We start from the raw sequence: 21,095 nt of genomic DNA, 5'->3' as shown, positions 1-21,095 counted from the left end.
AGAAGAAGAAGAAGAAGAAGAAGACAAGAAAAGGAAGAAGAAGAAAAAAATAAAGAAGGTTGAGAAGGTTGTTCGATTCTGAGAAGTTCTAATTAAACAACGCTTAATAAACGCATGACGTGAGCCAACTTTTCAGCCTCTTCTTCGTCTTCTTTGTTTTCATTTTTATACGGCGTCTGTTGTATGAAGCGAGGCAGCGATACGTTCGCATCGTTCGCCTCTACTACTTTCTCCAAATATCTGCGAAGTTTCCCGTTTTCAGAGAGATCGTCGTCTTCATATCCACTTTTCCTTGTTTCGTCACCATCACCAAACGCGATCCATTCTCGAGGGTGAATGGATGTAAACTGCGGATTCTTCAAAGCTTTATACGGCGAATCGTCCACGAGTAAAATCTTGGTGTGCGTCCAAAAGATTCGCCGCCTCGTCTCTTTCAAAAACACCGGTTTCAACCCGTCGCCGAAAAACCCGACGCTCGTGCACTTATCCTGTCCCCACACGAACAACAACTTCTTCCTCCTCTCCTTTCCCCAGGCGTGATCGACGAGCATTTCCAGATTGTGCTTTTGCACGCTCGACCACACCGCGCATGTGAAATTTTCCAACAAAAAGTCTATAAAACCATCCAGGTGTGGGCGATTGTACACTTGAAAATTTCCCAATATCGTTGACAACTCTTCTTTTTCTTCTTCTGGTTTACTAGTCTTATTGCTGTTTCTGGTCCGTCGGCGTCGATCAAATAACACGCCGTTCAAATCGAGGACGAGTAATATGTCTTTCTTTTTCTTCTTTGTTGGATTCTTCTTTGGCATCATTATCAGCAAAATCGTCCGTCGTCGGTTTTCAATTTAACATTATCAGCAGTGGTCAAACATCATCATCATCTTTTCGTGTGGTCGTCGTCCTTTTCATCATCATCATCATCATAATCGTTTTATCATCATCATCGTGTGAGCGAAAGAGCTTTTTTTTTTATAAACAACATGGTTCTCTTTCTTCTCCTTTTACTCGTATAATATGCTTTTGAAAATGAAGTGATGAGAAAAAAACGCAAAACGAAACGGCAAAAAAAGAAAGCATGACAATTGTTTGACAGCGCCGTCTGTGAGGAAGGGAAAGTCAGCAAACAGCACTGAAGAGGAGAAATAGAACGTACATACTAACCACCTATACTAACGAATCCTGAATTTTTCGATTCGTCGGGGACTCGAACCCCGGTCTCAGCGGTTCTCTTCTTATTGAGTAGAACTAGCTTTTTGACACAAAATAAGATTTAAGAATAGAACCATGATAAACCCTTCAAGACCCTAGCAAAAAAGACCGTAAACCCTAAACCCTAGAAAAAGATCTCATCTCTTTGTTCCGGAAAAAGAAGATAAAGCAGCTTTTTCCTATAAGAAATCAAATTGGGATCAAACCTTCCTCACTTCTATTCTTATTCTATTCTATCATCGCATCGCGTGAGATTAATACAGAACAAACAAAGAACAATGTTGGCGTTACAACAAAAACAGTGTGTTGTTCAAAGCAATGTTTCGATCCTCCGATCTAAAAATCAACAACAACAAAAATCATCATCACCACGACGTCAAAGCCGTCAATCAACTATAATAACTCGATCGTTGTTCAACTTTGCGCAAAAGCCGGCTAATCAAAAGAAAGTGGTCGTCATTACCGGCGCGTCCTCTGGTTTGGGTTTGTACACCACCAAAGCTTTGGTGGAAACCGGGGAGTATTGCGTCGTCATGGCGGTCCGTAACCCGGCGAAAGCGGAGGAAAAAGCGAAAGAGTTTGGTTTCCCGGCGGATGCCTATCACGTGATGGAGTGCGAGTTGGCGGATTTGGATTCGGTGCGATCGTTCGCGAAGAAGTTCTTGGCGTCGAGATACGTCCAAAACTTTTCGGCGTTGATCTGTAACGCGGCGTTGTATTTGCCGAACGCGACGGTCCCGTCGTTTACGAAGCAAGGTTTCGAGGAGTGCGTCGGCGTGAACCACTTGGCGCACCACTTGTTGGCGTTGTTGTTGTTGGATAAACTCAGCGTTAACGCGAAAGCCGAGCAAAAGAGGTTAATCATCGTCGGTTCCGTCACTGGAAACACGAACACGTTGGCTGGCCAAGTCCCGCCGAGGGCGAATTTAGGAGACATGGAAGGCTTGAAAACCGGCTTTCGCGGCGGCGATAGAAACCAAAACGCGATGATTGACGGCGAACGATTCATCGGCGCCAAAGCGTACAAAGATTCCAAATTGTGCAACATGTTGGACATCAAAGAGTTTGCCCGACGATACGCGGACACTGGGGTGCAATTCTCCACCATGTACCCGGGTTGCATCGCCGAGTCCAACTTGTTCCGCAACCACACGCCGTTTTTCCAATGGTTGTTTCCGGTGATTCAAAAGAACGTCACCAAAGGTTACGTTTCGGAAACCGAAGCTGGTTTGCGTTTGGCGTCGTTGGTTATCGACCCGCAATACACCGAGCAAGGCGCGTACTGGTCGTGGAAGGGTGGCGGCGATCAGTTGATGGATAACTACTGGGATTCCGGAAACAGAGAGATTGCGTTCAACAACAAGCCGAGTAAGGAAGGCAGAGACATGGAAAAAGCGCAAGCGGTGTTTGACTACTCGAGCGCGCTGGTCGGCTACAAGCCGACCCCGACGATAAAGAAATTAGACACCGAGGCCATGGCTGCTCCGGCCAGATAAACTATATAACCTACATACAAACGCCCGCATTAACTACATCGACATCAATAACAACAACAAGTATAAAAAGAATAAAATATACCAGTAAGAGAGATTTTTATATAAAGCTTTTATACATACACACGCTACATAAATTTACACTAAACAAAAACCTCTTCTAATACTAACGCGTTCAATCCGAACGGCTCCTTCACTAACTTCTCGTGCTTCCATATCCTCACGATCCACTTATCTTCCGGACCTAATACTTCCAAGCCTTCGTGTTCGACGCGTTCGTCGAACTCCCCGGATTCAGTCGCCGGAAAAAACAACAAAGCGCTCCCTTTCCTCGGCACCACTTTTATATTCAAACGATTGAACACCGTTTCGCCCCCGGAACTTTCCGACTGATCGTTCAAATACACTAACAACGTCGCTAACGTTTGGCCGCCTCTCTCTGCGTCTTCTATTTGCGCCCCTCTGTTGGCGTCAAAGTGCGCCGCTAACCGTTGCCCGGGTTCGTACCGAATACACGTCGGCGCCTCGAACGTGTTCGGATTTGCTCCCGCTAACAACTTTCTCGTATTTCTAATCAACGTCTTTTCCCCATCGGACTGTCCTCCCAACACGCAACTGCTCGACGTTCGCATTTCTTGCAACTCTTTCTCTTTCTTCTGTTTCTCGAGCAACGAAAGCGCCACGGCGACGCCCAACGCGAACGCGTACGCGCCAACACCTCTCAAAAGAATAGGCAATCCAAACTCGTTCAAAACGGACGACCCGTACAAAATGTTCACCACGGCAAACCAGAACGCCGGGCCTCGCGCGGCTAACTCGACAGACGTCTTGAAATCGTTCGTCCATCCCGCGTACGCAATCGGAGACCGTTTTAGTTCGTTGGAATCTTTCGCCGCCTGTATGATACTCTCACACTCTCCAGAGGTTAAATAGTCATCGATGACAAATATATCCGGAGATTGGTGTATTTGGCGTAAATTATCGTAGTACCGGTCGATTTGGACGTGTCGGTCGAGGATGGCGGCAGAAGGAGAAGAAGAAGAAGATGATGATGTTGCAAAGTTGTATCCCGCATTCGCTTGGACGAGAAACACAGGAGTTCTCGTTGGCGGCGTTCTCGCCGAGGAGGAAGAAGAGGGAGAAGAAGAATCAGAGGAAGAAGGGAACGGAGAAACGCCGACGAGGAATTGATGCCGCGCGATGGATGAAGTTCCAGCCAGCATGATGATACAAAAAAAGGTAAGAAGAAGATGGTTGTTCTTGTGAAGAAGAAGGAAAGGTGGGACAGACGACTGTGTGTTGATATTTGATATCTCCTACAGAGTAACTCTCTTCGATTTTTATTTACATACAACCAAAACTTTGATTTAAAAACAATACTTATATTAAGCCTTGATGACTTTGGTAACTAAGAATCTCGTCATGTGTTGTCTGTGACCGTTTTTACGTCGGTAGTGCTTTTTCGGTCTGTATTTGAACACGATGACTTTCTCGTCTTTGTAGTTCTCTAACACCGTCGCTTCTACTCTCGCGCCTTTCACGTACGGTTGCCCAAACGTCGGTTTATCCGTGTCTCTCGTCGCTAAGACTCTCTCAAAAGCCACTTTGGAGCCTGGTTCCAAACCCGGTAAGGAGTGGCACTCGTAGTATCTGCCTTCGGAGACGAATTGTTGGGAGCCGCCGACTTCGATGATGGCGTCCCAGGCTGGCTTTTCGCCAGTCGATGGGGGGGTTTGGAAACCGATTTGGTTGATGGAAGAGGGCGTGGCGGAGACGGTGGTGCGGGAGATTTTTTGTTGAACTGTTTGCGTGGAAGGAAAATGGATGAGAGAGAGTAATAAGAGGTGAGCGCGTGATGTGGGAAAGGGCAATTGCGAGACAGTCGACGCTCTCGAAAAGGATCGATGAAAATCTCTTTGCTTTTTGGATAAAGCTGCCCCCTGCTGCTTCAGGTTTTGGGGGCCGTCACCCTCGATTTTCTTCGGCGTTCACCCCTCCACGCGCGGAAAGATTGGACCGATGCGACCCGCGCACCCTCGACGTTTCGAGAAAAACATAATCAACGCGCACTGTGTCGTCCAAAACCGTCGCGCGCGCGCTCGCCTCTCGCGTGAACCGAACGCACGCGTCGTCGTCGCCCGCGTTTTTGCGCGAAACTAAATTTTCGCGCTCAAAGGAGAAAATCGCGCGCTGAAAGAAGAAGAAAAAAAAATCGTAAACGAGACGACGCTCGCGCGATGCGAATTATATGCGCACCTCTGCTGTTCGTCGACGCGGTCGGAACACTCGTCCCGACTAACGCGGAGGATCGCAACGCGAATGCCATTTTTGTTTTAAGTGATGTCTAAGACTATTTTAATGCCGACTAATTTGGCCCGTCTTTTTCTTGGCTGCGGTCTTCTCTATTTGGGGTGCTATTGAGTCAAAAATTCTTCTGAAAAGAATAGAAGAAGTGCTACGTACTACGTGGTGGTGACTTTTAAAACGTTCGTTCTCTTCTATAAACAACTCTCCTTATTATTATACTACTACGGTACGGCATATTATTATTAAATCTCTCTCTATCTGACTTTCTCTCTTTAATTCATTCACGACAAACAGGCTGCGTAGACTTGTAAGTATCCGTCGGCGGCTTCGCTCACCGTCGTGACGCGAATGTTGTTTTGGTACTCCTCGAATCTCAAAACGACTTCGTCTAACATCGCCGGGATTTCCTCTGGTCTTCGGTAACTTCGTCCTCCGGCTTTGACTAACTCCGCGTGACCACTTCCGGATTGGTAAACTGTCGGCATGCCGCTCGCTAACGCTTCCACGAGCGCGTTGGAACACGGCTCTAAATACGAAGCCGCGAGAAAGATGTCGTGTTCTCTCAACATCGGCGCGAGTTTTTCGCTCGTCACCGGCGGTAAGGTTTTGATGTTCTTAAACACCATCCCGTCTGGAACGTTCCCGCTGAAGAAAAACTCGTACTTGGTAAAGTCCAAGTTATCGTCCAACCATTTAAACGTTTTAAATCCTTTTCGTTCGCCGCTGGACCACGAGCTGGCCATAATTTTCGTCTTGCGTAATCTCGAAAACGGCTGTCTTCCTCGATTGTGGAAAATCGTATCGTCCACCGCGTTATTTACGATTTGTAAATACCCTTTCGGATCGTACCCTAACATCTTATTCATATCGTACGACCATTTACTCTGAAAAATAGACGCGCAGGCGAACTCGTTGTTAATCCAATACACTCGATCGTCCTCCCTCGCTCGATACGGCAAATTCGCCTCCTTCCTTGGATCTTTGTTATACCTCGCGGAATAATATGGCCCATCTAATCTGTGCACCAACTTTAACTTCTTCCCGCTCTTCAAAAACGCCTCTCGAAACGGGTCCACTTTAAACGTCACCGCGTTGGCCATGTAAATTTTCACCCCCGGCACGATGGCGTTCTCCACGACTTTAATCTTCCTCCTCCGAAACTCCTTCACCAACGCCATTAAAAATTGATTCCCACCACCCCAGGGAGGTTTCCGAAACACGTGGAACACGCCGATAGATTTCACCCCGAACGTTTTATCTGAATTCTCGTGCGCCGGATTGTGCGCCCCCGCGTTGGTTTCTCCTCCTAATCCTATTCCTATTCCATCGTACGTTCCGTCCCCATCATCTTTGCTCATATTCAAAAACCGACCGCGCTCTTCCGCGTTTCCCGTACCCACGAACGAAAATCCAGGTTGCCACTCGTTTTCCACGCCGAGTAAGTGCGTCAATTGTTTCTCTCGAAACGAAAGGTTCGAGTTCGAACGGCCGAAGAAGTGCGCGAAGTTTCCTCCTCGAAGCTGATGATGATTTTCCCCTCGACGACGGTGGTGCTGTTGGTGAACAGGAGCAGCAGCATTCCTCCTCTCAAAATTCTCGCTGGTGTAGTAGTAGAGACCAAAAATCGCGCCGACGAGAACGAGGAGGCGTTTTCGTCGCTTCGTGATGATTGCCCCCATTCGTGTTGTTCTTATATCGCGAAGTGTTTTGTGGCGAAATGCATCACTCCAAAAGCACTTGATGATGATGAGCAGTCGCTCGAGCGCGGTCGCCTCGACGTCGTTCGCGACGTCGTTACGTTGTTCAAAGGCTAAAACGCGACGACGAGCTGTTGTTAACAATATTGGAAGTTTCGTCGGCGCGAACGACGGGAGGAGAAGACCTTTATCGGCGGTTGAATCATCATCATCATCAGACGAAAAGTTCGTTCCAATCGATTATGAGTCGCAAAATTCGCCGGGCGAAACCGCAAACGGCCGGTTCGGTCCGGACGCGATTCTTTTAATAGGGTTTACCCCGACCGAAAGAACAACTGTTCGAGAAATGCTGAACGATATGGGCGCGGATTTCATCGATTTGATCACGTGCACGAAAGAGATGTACGAAACTATGAGTTTGCGAGAGTGCATGGGGGTGACACAACGGGAGGAGGACGAAAAAGTGTTTTCAGTCGCCGGGGTGCAGACGAAGATTGTGATCATGAGCGGGATGATTGGAGCGGAAGTAGCGAGCGTGGTGGATGCGTTTTACGAATCACAGTTTAAGGATAACGCGCCGGCGTTCGCGTGCGCGGTGCCGAATAGCTGGGAGAAACCGATAAAGCAGACCGCAGAGGAGATCAGCGGAGACCACGCGGAAGCGACGAAGCAACGGAGCGCTTGACGGAGAAAGATCATCTTAATAATGATACTTTTAAGCGCGCAAAGATCTAGATACTTTAGTGTATACTACAAATATATTATATAGGTGGAATTCGTCTACTACTTTCGTTTCTTTTGATGATTTTTTTTGCGCTTGGACGACATGGCAGCGTTGACTTTTATCTCTTGTTCGTTGGGTCCGCATCGCAACGTGTTTCGCATGGCAGGATTTTTCATCTCTTCTCGCTTCTTCTTTCCGAACAGGTGCGCCGATGTACTTCCATGTGAACCATCAGCCTCCCACCAACTCGGTTGGGTCTTCCTTTTAGTGCCGTCGCCAATGGACGGTTTATCTTTTGGCACGGTAAACTCGTCGGCGCCTCCATCTTCATCTTTTTCTTCTCTTTTCTTTTTCTTCATATTCGATTTCTTTCCATTCTTCTCTTTTTCTTTTTCTTCTTCGACATCTCCTCCTCCTTGTTTTTCATCGTCGTCGTCGTCGTCGTCGTCTTCACCGCGCTCATCGATTGGTTCGTCGCCGTTACCAAATTTGTCTCGAAACTTGTTTTCTAATTCCGGCAACGCCTCGGCAGCTTTCGCTAAAATCTTCAAATTCGGATCGACAAACTGTTTCGCGTTGGCTAACAATTCGATTAAATCTTTTGCCAAAGGGGCAAACTTCCTCGTGAAAAAACTCAGAGCGCTCCCAACTTTCTCGTTTCTTCCAGCTCGGCCGATTCTGTGTTGATACTGCTCGATGCTTCCCGGGAAATCCCAATTGACCACGCACTCTAAACCGGCGACGTCCAAGCCTCGACCGGCGACGTCCGTAGCGACTAAGATTGGCGTTTTTCCAGCCTTGAAATCTTTCAAGGCCAACTCTCTCTTATCTTGACGCATTTCACCGTGTAACGTGGACACTTTTTCGCCGTGTTTGACCAACAAATCTTTCACAAACTTTACCGTTTTGATGCGATTGGTAAACACGAGCACGCGCGACCGAGCGCGACCGTCCTCTTTCCGTAAGTTATCGACATATTTCATCAACTTTCGCGATTTCTTGTGCTCAGCGCACACGTGAACGGTTTGAATAACTTTCGAGGCGCGTTGTACGAGTTCTTCCTTCCCTTTCTCGGCGTTTTGCGCCGATATGTCGACCGCGTTTGCACTCAAAGTCACCTTCTCGTAGTCTTTCTTCAACCACTTTCTGGCAATCTGTTTCACTTTCGCCGGAAAGGTCGCCGAAAATAAAGCCGTTTGTCTTTCTTTCGGTAGATTCTCGTACAGTTGCTCCAACTGAGGTTCAAAACCAAGCGCTAACATTCTATCGGCTTCGTCTAAAATGAAAATCTTACAATCGCCTAATCGATTCTCGCTCGCCGGAACGACTACGGATTTCCCCGACCCGTCGTCGCTTTTCTTGGTCCCACCGGCGTTAAAACATACCGTCGCACACAATCTCCCCGGCGTTCCAACCACTAAAACCCCTAACTTTGTCGGCGCTAACAAGCTCTCCTCTTGCTCTTGCTGATTCGTCCCGCCAACCACGCATACTAATTTCACCGGCGCCGCTCGTTTCAACTTATTCCCGACGCTCGCAATCTGCTGCGCCAATTCTCTCGTCGGCGCGACGATGAGACCATCGATCACATTCTTCCTACTGATAGCGTTGTTACTGCCGTTTTTATTACCGTTCGTACTACTCATAAACTCCGCCACCCTCTTAATCACCACGTCGAACGCCGGCAACAAAAACGCCAACGTCTTCCCGCTCCCCGGCGGCGCCACGGATAAACAATCCGACGAGTTACTACACAAAGCCGCCCAGGACGATTTCTGTATCGGCGCTATCCGTCGATGACCGATTGTTTTCATCGCGTCGATGAAATACTCCGGGACGTTATTGTTTTGATTTTGTTCTTTATCTTCCTCCTCTTCGCTTTCCGACTTCTCTGATTCTTCATCGTCCGAGCCGCCACCCGTTTCCTCTCCTTTTCCTCCTCTTTCTCCCATCACGTTCTTCTCCATCTCCATCTTCACTTTCTTCCTCATCGCTTTCCTCGCCAACCTTTCCCTCTCCATCTTCCTCTTCTTCATTTTTTTCTCCGCCTCGTTCTGTTCGTCCTCCTCCGCCAACGCCGGCGGCAACGGAGGCGCGAAATTGCACATGCCGACGGTGTTTCGGTTTCTCCCTCGCTTCGCGCGGTTTCTGCGCTCGTTTTCGCCTTTCTTGTTCAGAGAGGCGAGACGTTTGGCGTTCTTTTTCGATTGCTTTCGCGCGAGGAAATCGACCGTCATTCTTCTTTAAAGAGCGGGAAAGAGAGACGAAGTGCGAGAAAAGTCTGACGTTTTTATCTTTTTACGATTTCTTTTCAACTCTTTTGTGCTACGTTTTTATTTACTCGCTTCTCTCCCGGTTGCTGAGGAGCAGGAGAGAACAAACTGCCGAAGAAGCTATTCATGATGCGTGTGTGTGCGTGTGTGCGCGTGTGTGTATGTCTGCGTCGTTGATGTATTCGAGGGCGTATTCGAGAATAAATACTAGTGACTATGATGATGACTAGTGTTTGTGCTTTTCATATGAGTTTTTCTTCATTTTATGAGCAAAAAGAGGAAAACAACCAACGTAGGAAGAGTGGTAAAGAATGACGTAGAAGCGAATACCCATCGAAGGCGGTTAGAAATAAACCTCGGAGTGATTCGCGTGGATTTCGAGTGCAAAGCGTTGAACGAAGAACAGCGTAAGCAGCTGCAAGAACACGCGTTGGAGGAAGAAACACGAAAGTACGACTTCTTCTTCTTCTTCTTCTTCTTCTTCTTCTTCTTCTTCTTCCTCTCTCTAATGTGATACTATTTTACCTAATAGGAACTACTATATATAAGCGAATAGGCGATGCGCGCGGGATGTATTATAAATCGCGCTGCTTCTGCTTCTGCCGCTTCTGCTGCTGCATTCTCTCTCTTTCTCTCTCTCTCGTGACTTCTCATTCTTTTTTTTAGAGAAAGTAATCCGGACATCGCTTTTGCGCTTGTTGCTCCTCGCCTCTTCTCGGCGCCGGATCAAACTGTAAGAAATTCGTCTCCATCGTCTCGCTTACCTCCATAATCGCCGCTTGATTTCCGCATCGATAGCAATAATTCGGCGCGCTAAATATCGTCACCAACGCCTTGTCGTGATGCCATAAAAACCCTTCCATGACCAACTGATGCGCGCGCGCGATTAACGTCAACCCGTTGTTGTGATTAAACTGCTCGGTAATATCTTGCCCAAAAGTATACCCCGCCCCTCTCGGGCTCATCCCCCACCCAGTTCTATCGTCAGGGTCCGACCACACTAAATCACACACCGGTCCTTCGTGCGGAACCTCCGCGAATCGATCAATCTTTCTCACCTGGTCGAGCGTATCGATGCTCGGACTTAACCCGCCGTGCGGGCAGAAAATCTGATTCTCGATGCACGCGGATAACGGCATGAAATCAAACAAATCCGTAAACGCTTTCCAAATCCCCGCGTGGCCGTATTTTCTCATGCACTCGTCGTAAAATCCATACACTTGCGTAATCTGTCGACTCTCGTGGTTTCCTCTGATTATGGTCACCCGATCGGGAAATCGGACTTTCAACGCCACCACTAACGTGACCGTTTCCACCGAATAATACCCACGATCGACGTAATCGCCCAAAAACAAGTAATTCGTATCCGGCGCGTACCCACCCATCTTAAACATCTCCATCATATCGTGAAACTGCCCGTGAATATCCCCGACAACAGTCACCGGCGAGCGAACGTTCGTGACGTTCGATTCTTCGCTGATTAACGCTCGCGCGCGATCGCACAAGCGCAACACGTCCGCTTCCGGCAAGAACTGGTGCTTCAACAACGTCTCAATCATCGAGTCGTAGGTTGGGTATTCCTCTAAACCTAAGCGCGCGTTCATTTTTTTCGTATTATACCCGTCAGTGTATATTTCCGCGATTGGTTATTTACTACAAGTCTCTCTTTGGAAAAACGACCCCGAGCCCCCGATGATGCGTAAAAAAATAATACTCTCTCTTATGTGTATATCGAGTCGACGTCAAGAATCTCTCTCTCTCCCTCTCTGCGTGTCTGTCTGTCTGATTAAAGGAGAGAGACCGCGCAGGAAAAAGTTTTTGATGCTACTCGTGTGAGGAGAGTTTGACGCGAGAGAAAAATGGCCGATCGTTTTATAAATATTTCGAGAGAGCAGTCCGAAAAGTCTTTCGTCTTCTTCTTCTTCTTCTGAAACTTTTTTTTTTACTTTTTCGAGATGTGCGTGTGTGTGTGTTTTAAAATAGTAGTGTGTGTCTCTCTTTCTCTCTCTCTCTCTCTCTCTCTCTCTCTCTCTCTCAATGATCTCTCAATCTTCTCAGACTCTCGACAAATTCAGCGTATTGTTCGTCCGTCGGTTCTGGGCACCCTTTTTCGAGCAAGTAGTTTTCGCAATCGGGGTGCTCGTGGTAACGAGCGAAAGCGATGTCTCTCCAGTCGTTAAGAGGCGCTTTCGCCTCTTCGACTAAGTATTTGAGGCAATCGAGTTCGCCATACTTTGCAGCGGTGTACACGCACTCGCTCTTTACCTCCTCAGATATCTTTCTTTCTTCAACAAGATATTTCAAGATGTTTATGTGACCATATACTGCCGCTAGTAGTGCCGCGTTTTTCTCCGTCTCTCGCGAAGGTTCCACTTGGTCGAAAAGAAATCGAAGACAGTCGAGGTGTCCTGCCATAGCAGCTTGTCTACACGACTCTTCTTCATCACACGGGCACTCGTTAGAGAAGCAGTACTTCAACATCTCGAGATTACCTTTAAATGCTGCCTGATTAATCGACCATTCATCCCACTCGCAATGTTTCACTTCTCTCGCCCACTTGAGAAACTCGAGTTTGTTCGTTGTAGCAACATTCTCGCAAAAGCAGGCTTGATCCATCACCGTTCCATCTTCTAATTTCTGTCCCCAGCACATGTGATTCCACGCCCATTCCAGCGTCGAAATAGATGTACATTCCCACATAACCCATTTTAATTCGCATACGTTTACCCCGGCATACTTAAGCACATCCAAACTCGCACTATTCACCTTTGAAAAGAACATCCGATCCGTCTCGTTCAATTTCGGAATCACATGCGAGACAAACACATCCTTATGATGCAACACCAATCCCGTCCACAACTTCGTCGGCCCGAGCTTCAAACGCTCCATATCCGCCACAGCCTCTTCTCGATCGTCTCTTCTTTTTCTTCTTCCTCTTCTGCGCGTTGCCGGAGAGAGAACTTCTTCTTCCCAGTATTATTCGTCGTTTCCTCGTGAGGGAAGATGTGTTCTTTTTTCTCTCGAGAAAAAAAAGCCGTTCTCTCACTTTTTCACACTTTTTCTCTCCACTTTTTCTCTGCTCTCTTTCTTTCTTAGTAGTACACATTAGAGAACGAGAGAGAGACGGAGAGAGAGAGAGAGTCTTTTCTTTCGTCGTTTGGGGAAGGAGGAGGAGGAATTATCCGGTGCGCTCTCTCTCTCTCTCTCTCTTTGTTTCTCTCTCTCGCGTTGTGACGCGTATCGTTCGGATAGGAGAGAATGTCGTCCAAGGGAAAGAAGAGAAAAAGCGACCGCCGCCTCGACGAGCGAGATTTAGATTACTTCGACGACGGGAAGCTACCGCCGGATCACGTGAGAGATAACGACGACGACGGGGACGGGGACGCCAAGGATCTCTTTTACGAGAGCGAGGACGACGTGCTCACCAAGAAAGAGAAGAGAAAAAGAGAGGACGAGGCTGAGCAATTGGCGCACGAGGAGAACCATCCTCCTGAAAAGAGAGAGACGGCGGAGGAAAAACGAACGCGTTTAGCGCGCTTATATTTAGAGAAGTTACGGAGAGAAGCGGCGTTAGAAGGCGACGACGAGGAGTCGGATGTAAACGAGGACGAGGACGTGGATCCGTCCGTGAGAAAGAAGCGGAGAGATTTAGACAGCCACGACCGGTTGGCGAATAAACTCGCCAACGAGGCGGCGGAAGCGGCGGGGAGACACTTTCGGGAAATCGCCGACGGTGTGAAACCGACGAAAACGCCGGTATTGGGGACGTACTTTTCTAGAAAAGCGCACAAACAAAGCGTGACTGGGGTATGTTTGAGTTCCGACGACCGAACGGCGTATAGCGTGAGTAAAGACGGGGCGATTGTGGAGTGGGACGTGGAAACCGGGAAGCGGACCAAGTATCCGAGATGTCCGGTGGTTACGCAGGAAGAGATGCGGACGAAAGGTGGGGGTGGACCGATGGCGCCGCCGAGAAGTGGCGCTGGGATTTTGTTAACCGTAGCATGTGCGAGCGAGAAGAATATCGTCGCGGTAGGTGGTAACGATAAACGAATTCACGTGTTTGATACTAGGATGAAAAAGTTCGTCACGACGTTCGCCGGCCATCGAGGCGCGGTGACTGGTTTGACGTTTAGGCACGGTACAGGGCAAATGTTTTCGTGTTCGGAAGATAGAACGGTGAAAATCTGGTCCGTGGACGATATGGCGTACGTGGATACGTTGTTTGGACATCAAAGCGAGTTGAACGGGATCGACGCGCACAAGAGAGAGCGATGCGCGACGGTCAGTTCGGATCGAACGTTGCGAGCGTGGAAAGTAGCCGAAGATTCGCAGTTGGTGTTCAGACCGTCCATAAATGACGAGAAGAGGACAGATTACGCCATGGAGTGCGTGGCCTCGGTGTCGCATGACCACTGGATTACTGGCGCCAGAGATGGCGCCGTATCATTGTGGAGCGCGAGTAAGAAGAAGCCGCTGTCGACTTTTTCAAACGTGCACGGATACGACGAACCCATCGGGTTACCGAAAAACTGGGAAGAAGAGGACGGAGAAATTGTTTTAGCCGATCGAATGGCCACGCAAGAATTTTTGAACCTCTCCGTGGAGGATAGAAATAGAGGCGGGTGTGGATATTTAGCGAGTTCGGTGGTCTCCGCCGCGGTGGGCAGAGGGACAAACTTGTGTGCGACAGGTGCCGGCGATGGTACGATTCGTTTGTGGAAAGCAACGCCAGGGGCGAAAGATACCGCGTTGGAACCGAAACACTCTTTGCCACAAAGAGGCTTCGTGAATGGATTAGCCATTGCTTCGTCTGGGAAGTTTTTGTTAGCCGGCGTCGGGCAAGAGCCGAGACTCGGGAGGTGGGGAAGAGACGCCGGTGCGAAAAATGGGGTGGTCATGCATCGATTGGATCACATCGTCGAAGACGATTCGGACGACGACGATGAAGAAGATAGCGATGATGATTCCATGGACGACGACGACGAAGAGGACGACTAAGGAATAAATAGTAGAGAAAATTTAGAAGCTTTAGACTGAAATTTATTGAAAGGAAAAATATATGTGTCTTTCTTTTGTATCTCATCATTTTGATGTATCTCTTTCTTTCTCTCTCTCTTGTTCTAGTTTAATGGGTAGTAGTATAAGTTGTCGTAATCCTTGTTATTGTTATTGTTGTTGCTGTTGTTGTTGTGGTGGTGGCGGTGGTAGTATCAATTTGCTCTCGTCTAGTAAGTTTATTCGTGGTCGACCCAAGTCCATGGATCGTCGGAGTTCGCATATCCTTCAAGAAACTTCGTTCCTTTACACGTAAACCTCTCAAACGGGCACAGCAACCTCGGCTTCGGCAACGTCGCCTCGTACTCCTTCATGTGATCGAACCACTCCTTCGCGTAATCCGTCTCTCTGTAATCCGGGAACCACGGTCCGCCTTCCGTGTAATGAATCGCCTTTGGCTTTCTCTCCCCCTCGTACGGCTTGTACCACTCGACCAAGAAATTCCACTCGTAATCAATTTTACCAATCAACGAGTCGTCCGTAATCCACGAAAATCTGTGCAAGAACGAGCCCGGTTGGGAGTTGATCATGCTCAAATTCACTCCTTGGTTCGCCGGGTGTCCACAGTTGTACAAAACCATCGACGACCAGTTCTTCCTCGGGTACGCCTCTTGCGCTTTACCGGCTAATTTCACATCCACCGTCGGTTTGTAATCGTGTTGCACGCACATGATGGCGTACTTGTCGTCGATTTGATCGATCAACTCCTTAATATCCCCCAACCACAAGAAATCGTCGTCCACAAACATCGCCCATCCTTTGTAGTTTTGCAAATACGGCACAAAAAAGCGGCAATACGTAAACTCGGTGGATTGCTTCGGATCTTGGGTTCTCGTGTAAATGCCTTGCTTGCGCATCTCTTCTCTCTTGAGAGGAATGACTTGGATGGGCACCGAGGAGTGCTTTTCCATGGAATATTTCGCCACCTTTTGAGACACACATCAGAGTGCGACGAGAGTAGTGTTCAAAGTAAAAGAAGAAGAGGGAAAAAGTCAGTCAAGTGCGCGCGTTGTTAAAAGATGATTACAAAGAGAGCGAGAGAGATCATTTTCGAGAGAGGCAACCGATTGGTGGGATGACGACGCTTCGCGCGACTCCTCCTCCTCCTCCTCCTCCTCCTCCGAGAGAAGCAAAAAACGAAACGGAACACGAAACGAAAACTCTCAAACTCACCTCGAACGTGATGTCCTCGTGGGAATCGTACCCCACGTAGCACCTGAACGGCATCTCTTTCGTCGCTAACTCGTCGCTTTTATTCGCCATTTTGTTTCTTTTTTTTTGTGAGGACGAAATCGCGCGTTTTGAGCTCAAATCGTCAGTCAGAAAACAAACAAAGCACAAAGCAACAACGTATGCAAAGGAAAGAAGTAGAAAAGCGGAAGCGCATATGTACAAATCTGTCTGCGAAAACATAGTAATCATTCGCGGATTTATATTTAAGCGTAGTATGCTATTTACAAAGTTACGTTCTCCTACGTTCTCTATTTCCTACTTTTTCCTGGAGGAAGAGGAGGTTTCACCGATTCGCTCGGCGACTTCGGTGCTCAAGGCGGAGGCGAAGCGAAGCGCCAGGGCGGAGGCGCCCGGCGCGAGTCTCGGCGCCATTTCGAGAAGTTCCATGGCAATTTTTACATCGTTTTCAGACGGTGGCGAGAGGGAGACGGGTGGGAATTGCAGTTGAGACGAGCTGTCGTCTTTCTTTTGTTCGGAGTTTGCCGGTTTCGTCGTCGTCGTTGTCGTCGTCGTCGTCGCGGAGGAAGAATTTTGTTCGGCGATCAAAGATGTCAACTCTCGAGCGATTTCCAACGTCTCTGCATCTTTGCTACTCACTCGAGAGACATCGGAAAGCGATTTCAATGCCAAATGCGCCGGTGCTAACGGTGTCATGATTTCTTTTGGCACGGATTTCTCGACTTCTTCGAGCGCTCGTAAAGGCGCGGAGAATACGGAGGACACAGAGCCTGCCGCAGAGGCGATGAGAAAGCGACCAAACTCGCGAAGCGCGATGTCTTGCGCCGGACCACCTTCGGGCGAAAGCGCGAGCTCCAAAATTTGCTTCGCGCCCTTCGGAAGCGCAGAAACAGTAGCAGTGCGTTCACCATCTTCTTTCTTTTCTGCCACCTCTTTCGTGACTACCTCCGTTTCGCCAATCTTTTCGTTATCCGTTATCGAAGAGTAGGATCTGAACGCATTCGAAAGTTGTTTGACTCGTTTCACGCTCAATCGACCACTCTTGGCACCATCTTTACCATATAACATGTGTTCAAGAGCTCGACGAGACGTTGGCGAATTATCCGTTAATAATCTTCGCGCGACGTACGGGTAGCACTCGTTCGCGATGGAATAATCTGGGTCCGAGGCTAACCCGATGCCTTCGAGCACGGAAAACGAACGCAAAATGTACCCAAAATAACTCGGAATTTGGAAAATGTTGCCGTACTTTTCCTGGACGCCTTCTAAATCTTTCGTAAGTTTCGCAACTTTTGAATCCGCGCCGCCAGAGATTTCAATGAACGCGTCCCGTCGCTTCTTCGGATCCTTGATACCTCGTAACTCTTTTCGAACCTCTTTCAATTTCTCTTCGTCCGGTAAACCGAGTTCGGACCGGAAACCGCTCGCGCCGCCACCTCTGGCCAACGCGGAAAAGAGCAAACCGATCGCTCTAGCTACGCCGGCGTCTTCCATGGCTTCTCGTTTACCGCTGGGAATAAATCCTAACCGGTCGAGATCCGAAGGTACCTCTTCGAAATCTTCCGAGACTAAGTGCGAGATGAACTGTAAAATCGACGCAGATAACTCTTTCGACACCGGAGTGACCAACCCCCAATCTAAAATGACTAACTTCCCGTCGTTCTGTCTGAACAAATTTCCCGGGTGCGGATCCGCGTGTAAGAAACCTAAATCCAGCAACATTGATAAATACGCTGTCAACGCTACCGCACATAATTTCGGAATGTCACCTTCTTTCGACTCGTCCAATCGAGCACCGTTGATCCACCCCGTCGTCAACACTTTTCGAGTCGTCGCTGATGTATACACCGGCGCCGCGGTGACCACGTTCGCTAAATCCTGTCTCGATTCCATCGCTTCGCGGAACAACTGCCCGTTTCTCGCTTCGGCTAAGTAATCGAGTTCGGCGATGAACCTTTTTCCCCACTCGTCGATGATGCCTTCTAAATCCGAGTTCAAGCCTTTGAATTTCCTCCACGGCTCCGCGAACGATCGAATGATCCCAATATCTAAAGAGATGGCGACTAACGCGCCCGGTCGTTGGACTTTAACCGCCACGTCGATATTTTCGCCACCTTCGGTCTTTAAATTTGCTCTATATACTTGGCCTAAACTCGCGCTCGCGATTGGTTTTCCTTGATTTAAAACCACTCTCGTCTTGTCCGCCGAGTTGGAGCCTAACTCTTTTTCGATGATTCGTCTCGCGAGCTCGTCATCAAACGGCGGCACGTTATCTTGCAGCTCTCTCAACTCTTTCACGTACGCTTTTGGAATCAAATCCTGTCTCGAGGAGAGCACTTGTCCCAATTTCACGTACGTCGGCCCAAGTGAAATTAAAACGTCTTTCAACTGCGCCGCCCGTTTCGCATCCACTCGATTCTTCACCTCCTCCTTCGGCTCTTCCCCGTAAATCTTCTTATCCATCCACAAACCGACCGAAAATTTACCCAAAAGCGCCAAGGACTTCACCGCTCTTTTCAATAAGACCACCGGTCGTTTCGAAAAGTACTCCCGAATGACTTTCGGATCGTACGTTTGCAACGCCTCCGGCTCCTCTTCGCCTTCCTTCGCCGCCAACGCCGCCCACTCGTCCATGCCTTTATTCGGATCGGCAGAGTTACTCAGCACGAGTAAAACAACGCCGAAGAAAGCAATCATCGCGGCGTATAAAGCATACTCAGACGTTGACGAGGTCACTGCTTTCAACGCCTCGTCCAGCTTGGTCAAATCCGTCCCGGCTGGCACGTTCGCCCTGGCGACTTCCGCCAACGCGTTCACCGCGCTCGTCGCTTTCTCCGTCGCATAACTAAACTCTATCTTCTCTCCTCCAAACAAAGCGCGTTTCCCGAGCTCGATCAAAGCATCCACCGCGTCCCATATCTTCGCGCTCTGCTCTACTTCCCACCGTTTCGCGCTTTCCACGAATTCGTTCGGGGACGCGTCAAAGTTCGCGGATGAAGGCAAAAAAGTAGGCACGTGCATTTCCGAAATTCGCGTTTTTGCATCCTCGAGAAAACGGTTCCCGACGTCGACGACGTCCCACGCGGTGTTGTTGTTCTCGTTGTTCTCGTTTTCCATCGGGGTTGTCCCCGCGTTCTCTTGGATTTCTTTCAACTTCTGGTACTGTTTTTCTAAAACCTCGGACATTGGTCTGTCGGTAGTGCTCTTCTCCGTTCCTACTCTTCCTCCTCCTCCTCCGAACGCGCGCACCGTCGACGTCGATTTCTTCCCGAGCGTCTTTTTCTTCCTCGCGACGACGACGGTGTTTCTGAAAGAGGAGGAAAACCCGCGACGATGGATGATGCCGCTGCTGCCGCTCATTTTGAAGAGAGAGAGAGAGAGAGACAGAGAGAGAGGCGTACGAAGAGTCTCCTTTGAGTGGTAGTATTCTCCTTCGCCGCTCGCGCGATGGTAATGTAGTTATTATATATACTGGAGAAAAAAAGCGGATTAATGTCGTTTTGTCCTCACACCCAACGCGCTTTCTTTGAGGAATACACATTCACCCAAAAATGGACCAAGACCTGGCCCGGGTGAAAAACGCGACCGGGTTGACGTTACTCTGCGTCGATTTACCCGAGAAAATCAATCGCGCGATGATTGAATTCGGGATAAACTTATTCGCGCATCGCGTTTGCGACGGGGGGAGATGGAAAGGCGCGAAAATGCTCCCGAGGAGGCGGTTACATTTCGCGTTCGTCGGGACGACGGAAGGAGGAGGAGGAACTGGTTCGCGAGTTGGGGAGTTTTTATACGCGGAAGAGGAAGGTGAGGTGGAAATTCGGACGTGGGACGCGAGGAACGAGCGGTTTTATTCTTCTTCATCTGAGCGGCGAAATGGTGACCAACATTTAACTGCAAAGGAGGAGAAGGAGGAAAAGGAAAAGGAAAAGGAACAAAAAGAGAGATTGATTTTAGGGGTGAAACGAGGTGATTTCGACGCGGAACTGGGCGCCTACGAGGAAGATTCGCGAGAAGATTTACGGTGGAGAAGTTTAGTGAGCCTCATAGATTTAGAATGTTTGAAACGATGCGAAGTAGAACCTGGCGTGATGTTCGTTCCAGGCGGCGTCGGGCGGTGTTTGGATGCGTACGGGAGGAAGAAACGCTTGGCGAGAGACGTCGTCGAAGAGGAAGGAGCGAAGGAAGAAGAAGAGGAGGATAGGAGAACGGCGAAGTTCACGTTTAAAGCGACAACGCGGGTACCTGAAGATGCGAGCGCGGAGATGTTGACGAAAATTCACGTGGATTGTAGGTTCAGATTCGAGAGAGCACTGAATATGTTTGGCGGAAACCGAGAGGCGATGTTAGCCGAACAACAGTTGGCGTACGTACTCTTTTTCACGTTCGGGTGTGGGAAGGGTTTAGAGCAGTGGAAGGAGTTGACAGTGATTATCGCGAACGTTATGGTAGAGTATATGAAGGAAGAGGTGGAGAGGAAGACTGGTAGCGAGCAATCTGCGATGAAAGATGCGCGCATCGACCAAAAAGGCGAAGAGAAAGAATTTTCCTCCTTCTTCGTGGGATTCCTCGATTCCTTGGAGGCGCAATTCAACGACGACGCGACGAACGAAGGCACGTTGGACGAGGTCGTCTCCGAACTGGCACCATCGAACTCGCGCGACGAGAAACAACTCTCCGATATCCTTCGCGACGCCATCTCGAAAAGTTATCACGTCGTTGCCTCCTCTCCATCCTTCCCTCGCGACGTCGACGACGCCACGTATGGATGGCTCGCGCGTTTCGAAACCACCGCCAAACGAGTGTTGCATCTGAAAATATTTAAAAAGCGAACACCACGTGAACTGCACAATGCACATCCAACGCTTATCGTCGACCACGACGCGGAAACCGAGGATGAACAACCTTTAATCGTGGAGTTACCCGAAGGCGAGTACGCTCGCATGGACAAAGACGAGGACGAGATGGAAGTCGTCGTTGTCGTGGAAGCAGAAGCCGAGGATAAGAACAACATAGCCAAAAACGAAAATAGTGGAAACACTCATCAAAATCGAATGAGTTGGATGGTCCAATAGTAATAGTTTGAGTAGCACTAGTAGGTATAACTCTCATCAGAGAGAGGTAGAAAAAAGCACACCGC

General features: G+C 48.8%; 13 protein-coding genes across 13 annotated transcripts; 4 read left to right on the top strand and 9 right to left on the bottom strand.

Moving 5' to 3' along the window:
- Positions 1-92: 92 nt before the first annotated feature.
- Positions 93-815, bottom strand: Bathy02g03940 (predicted protein; the record flags this gene model as incomplete). Its single annotated transcript, XM_007514964.1, has 1 exon — positions 93-815. The coding sequence occupies one exon, from the start codon at positions 813-815 to the stop codon at positions 93-95; it is 723 nt and encodes a 240-aa protein (XP_007515026.1).
- A 675-nt stretch (positions 816-1,490) lies between these two features.
- Bathy02g03930 (protochlorophyllide oxidoreductase) lies at positions 1,491-2,708 on the top strand (the record flags this gene model as incomplete). The annotated part of the gene is made up of 1 exon (XM_007514739.1): positions 1,491-2,708. One exon carries the CDS (start codon positions 1,491-1,493, stop codon positions 2,706-2,708), a length of 1,218 nt encoding a protein of 405 aa, XP_007514801.1.
- A 140-nt stretch (positions 2,709-2,848) lies between these two features.
- Positions 2,849-3,928, bottom strand: Bathy02g03920 (predicted protein; the record flags this gene model as incomplete). Its single annotated transcript, XM_007514940.1, has 1 exon — positions 2,849-3,928. One exon carries the CDS (start codon positions 3,926-3,928, stop codon positions 2,849-2,851), a length of 1,080 nt encoding a protein of 359 aa, XP_007515002.1.
- A 162-nt stretch (positions 3,929-4,090) lies between these two features.
- Positions 4,091-5,031, bottom strand: Bathy02g03910 (50S ribosomal protein L21; the record flags this gene model as incomplete). Its single annotated transcript, XM_007514431.1, has 2 exons — positions 4,091-4,506; positions 4,962-5,031. The coding sequence occupies 2 exons, from the start codon at positions 5,029-5,031 to the stop codon at positions 4,091-4,093; spliced, it is 486 nt and encodes a 161-aa protein (XP_007514493.1).
- Positions 5,032-5,293: 262 nt separating this feature from the next.
- Positions 5,294-6,691, bottom strand: Bathy02g03900 (glycosyl transferase, group 1; the record flags this gene model as incomplete). The annotated part of the gene is made up of 1 exon (XM_007514547.1): positions 5,294-6,691. The coding sequence occupies one exon, from the start codon at positions 6,689-6,691 to the stop codon at positions 5,294-5,296; it is 1,398 nt and encodes a 465-aa protein (XP_007514609.1).
- A 67-nt stretch (positions 6,692-6,758) lies between these two features.
- Bathy02g03890 (predicted protein) lies at positions 6,759-7,394 on the top strand (the record flags this gene model as incomplete). Its single annotated transcript, XM_007514613.1, has 1 exon — positions 6,759-7,394. The coding sequence occupies one exon, from the start codon at positions 6,759-6,761 to the stop codon at positions 7,392-7,394; it is 636 nt and encodes a 211-aa protein (XP_007514675.1).
- A 98-nt stretch (positions 7,395-7,492) lies between these two features.
- Bathy02g03880 (predicted protein) lies at positions 7,493-9,670 on the bottom strand (the record flags this gene model as incomplete). Its single annotated transcript, XM_007515022.1, has 1 exon — positions 7,493-9,670. The coding sequence occupies one exon, from the start codon at positions 9,668-9,670 to the stop codon at positions 7,493-7,495; it is 2,178 nt and encodes a 725-aa protein (XP_007515084.1).
- A 698-nt stretch (positions 9,671-10,368) lies between these two features.
- Bathy02g03870 (serine/threonine-protein phosphatase PP2A catalytic subunit) lies at positions 10,369-11,310 on the bottom strand (the record flags this gene model as incomplete). Its single annotated transcript, XM_007514721.1, has 1 exon — positions 10,369-11,310. The coding sequence occupies one exon, from the start codon at positions 11,308-11,310 to the stop codon at positions 10,369-10,371; it is 942 nt and encodes a 313-aa protein (XP_007514783.1).
- Positions 11,311-11,740: 430 nt separating this feature from the next.
- Positions 11,741-12,595, bottom strand: Bathy02g03860 (predicted protein; the record flags this gene model as incomplete). Its single annotated transcript, XM_007514532.1, has 1 exon — positions 11,741-12,595. The coding sequence occupies one exon, from the start codon at positions 12,593-12,595 to the stop codon at positions 11,741-11,743; it is 855 nt and encodes a 284-aa protein (XP_007514594.1).
- A 369-nt stretch (positions 12,596-12,964) lies between these two features.
- Bathy02g03850 (predicted protein) lies at positions 12,965-14,707 on the top strand (the record flags this gene model as incomplete). Its single annotated transcript, XM_007514687.1, has 1 exon — positions 12,965-14,707. One exon carries the CDS (start codon positions 12,965-12,967, stop codon positions 14,705-14,707), a length of 1,743 nt encoding a protein of 580 aa, XP_007514749.1.
- Positions 14,708-14,943: 236 nt separating this feature from the next.
- Bathy02g03840 lies at positions 14,944-16,027 on the bottom strand (the record flags this gene model as incomplete). Its single annotated transcript, XM_007514728.1, has 2 exons — positions 14,944-15,690; positions 15,938-16,027. 2 exons carry the CDS (start codon positions 16,025-16,027, stop codon positions 14,944-14,946), a joined length of 837 nt encoding a protein of 278 aa, XP_007514790.1.
- Positions 16,028-16,252: 225 nt separating this feature from the next.
- Positions 16,253-19,315, bottom strand: Bathy02g03830 (predicted protein; the record flags this gene model as incomplete). The annotated part of the gene is made up of 1 exon (XM_007514857.1): positions 16,253-19,315. One exon carries the CDS (start codon positions 19,313-19,315, stop codon positions 16,253-16,255), a length of 3,063 nt encoding a protein of 1,020 aa, XP_007514919.1.
- A 191-nt stretch (positions 19,316-19,506) lies between these two features.
- On the top strand, positions 19,507-21,030 carry Bathy02g03820 (unknown protein; the record flags this gene model as incomplete). Its single annotated transcript, XM_007514966.1, has 1 exon — positions 19,507-21,030. The coding sequence occupies one exon, from the start codon at positions 19,507-19,509 to the stop codon at positions 21,028-21,030; it is 1,524 nt and encodes a 507-aa protein (XP_007515028.1).
- Positions 21,031-21,095: the final 65 nt, after the last annotated feature.

The sequence above is a fragment of the Bathycoccus prasinos genome (assembly GCF_002220235.1).
Source record: "Bathycoccus prasinos genomic : Chromosome_2".
In the NCBI taxonomy this organism is placed as follows: Eukaryota; Viridiplantae; Chlorophyta; class Mamiellophyceae; order Mamiellales; family Bathycoccaceae; genus Bathycoccus; species Bathycoccus prasinos.
This window is presented reverse-complemented; position numbering and strand designations above follow the sequence as displayed.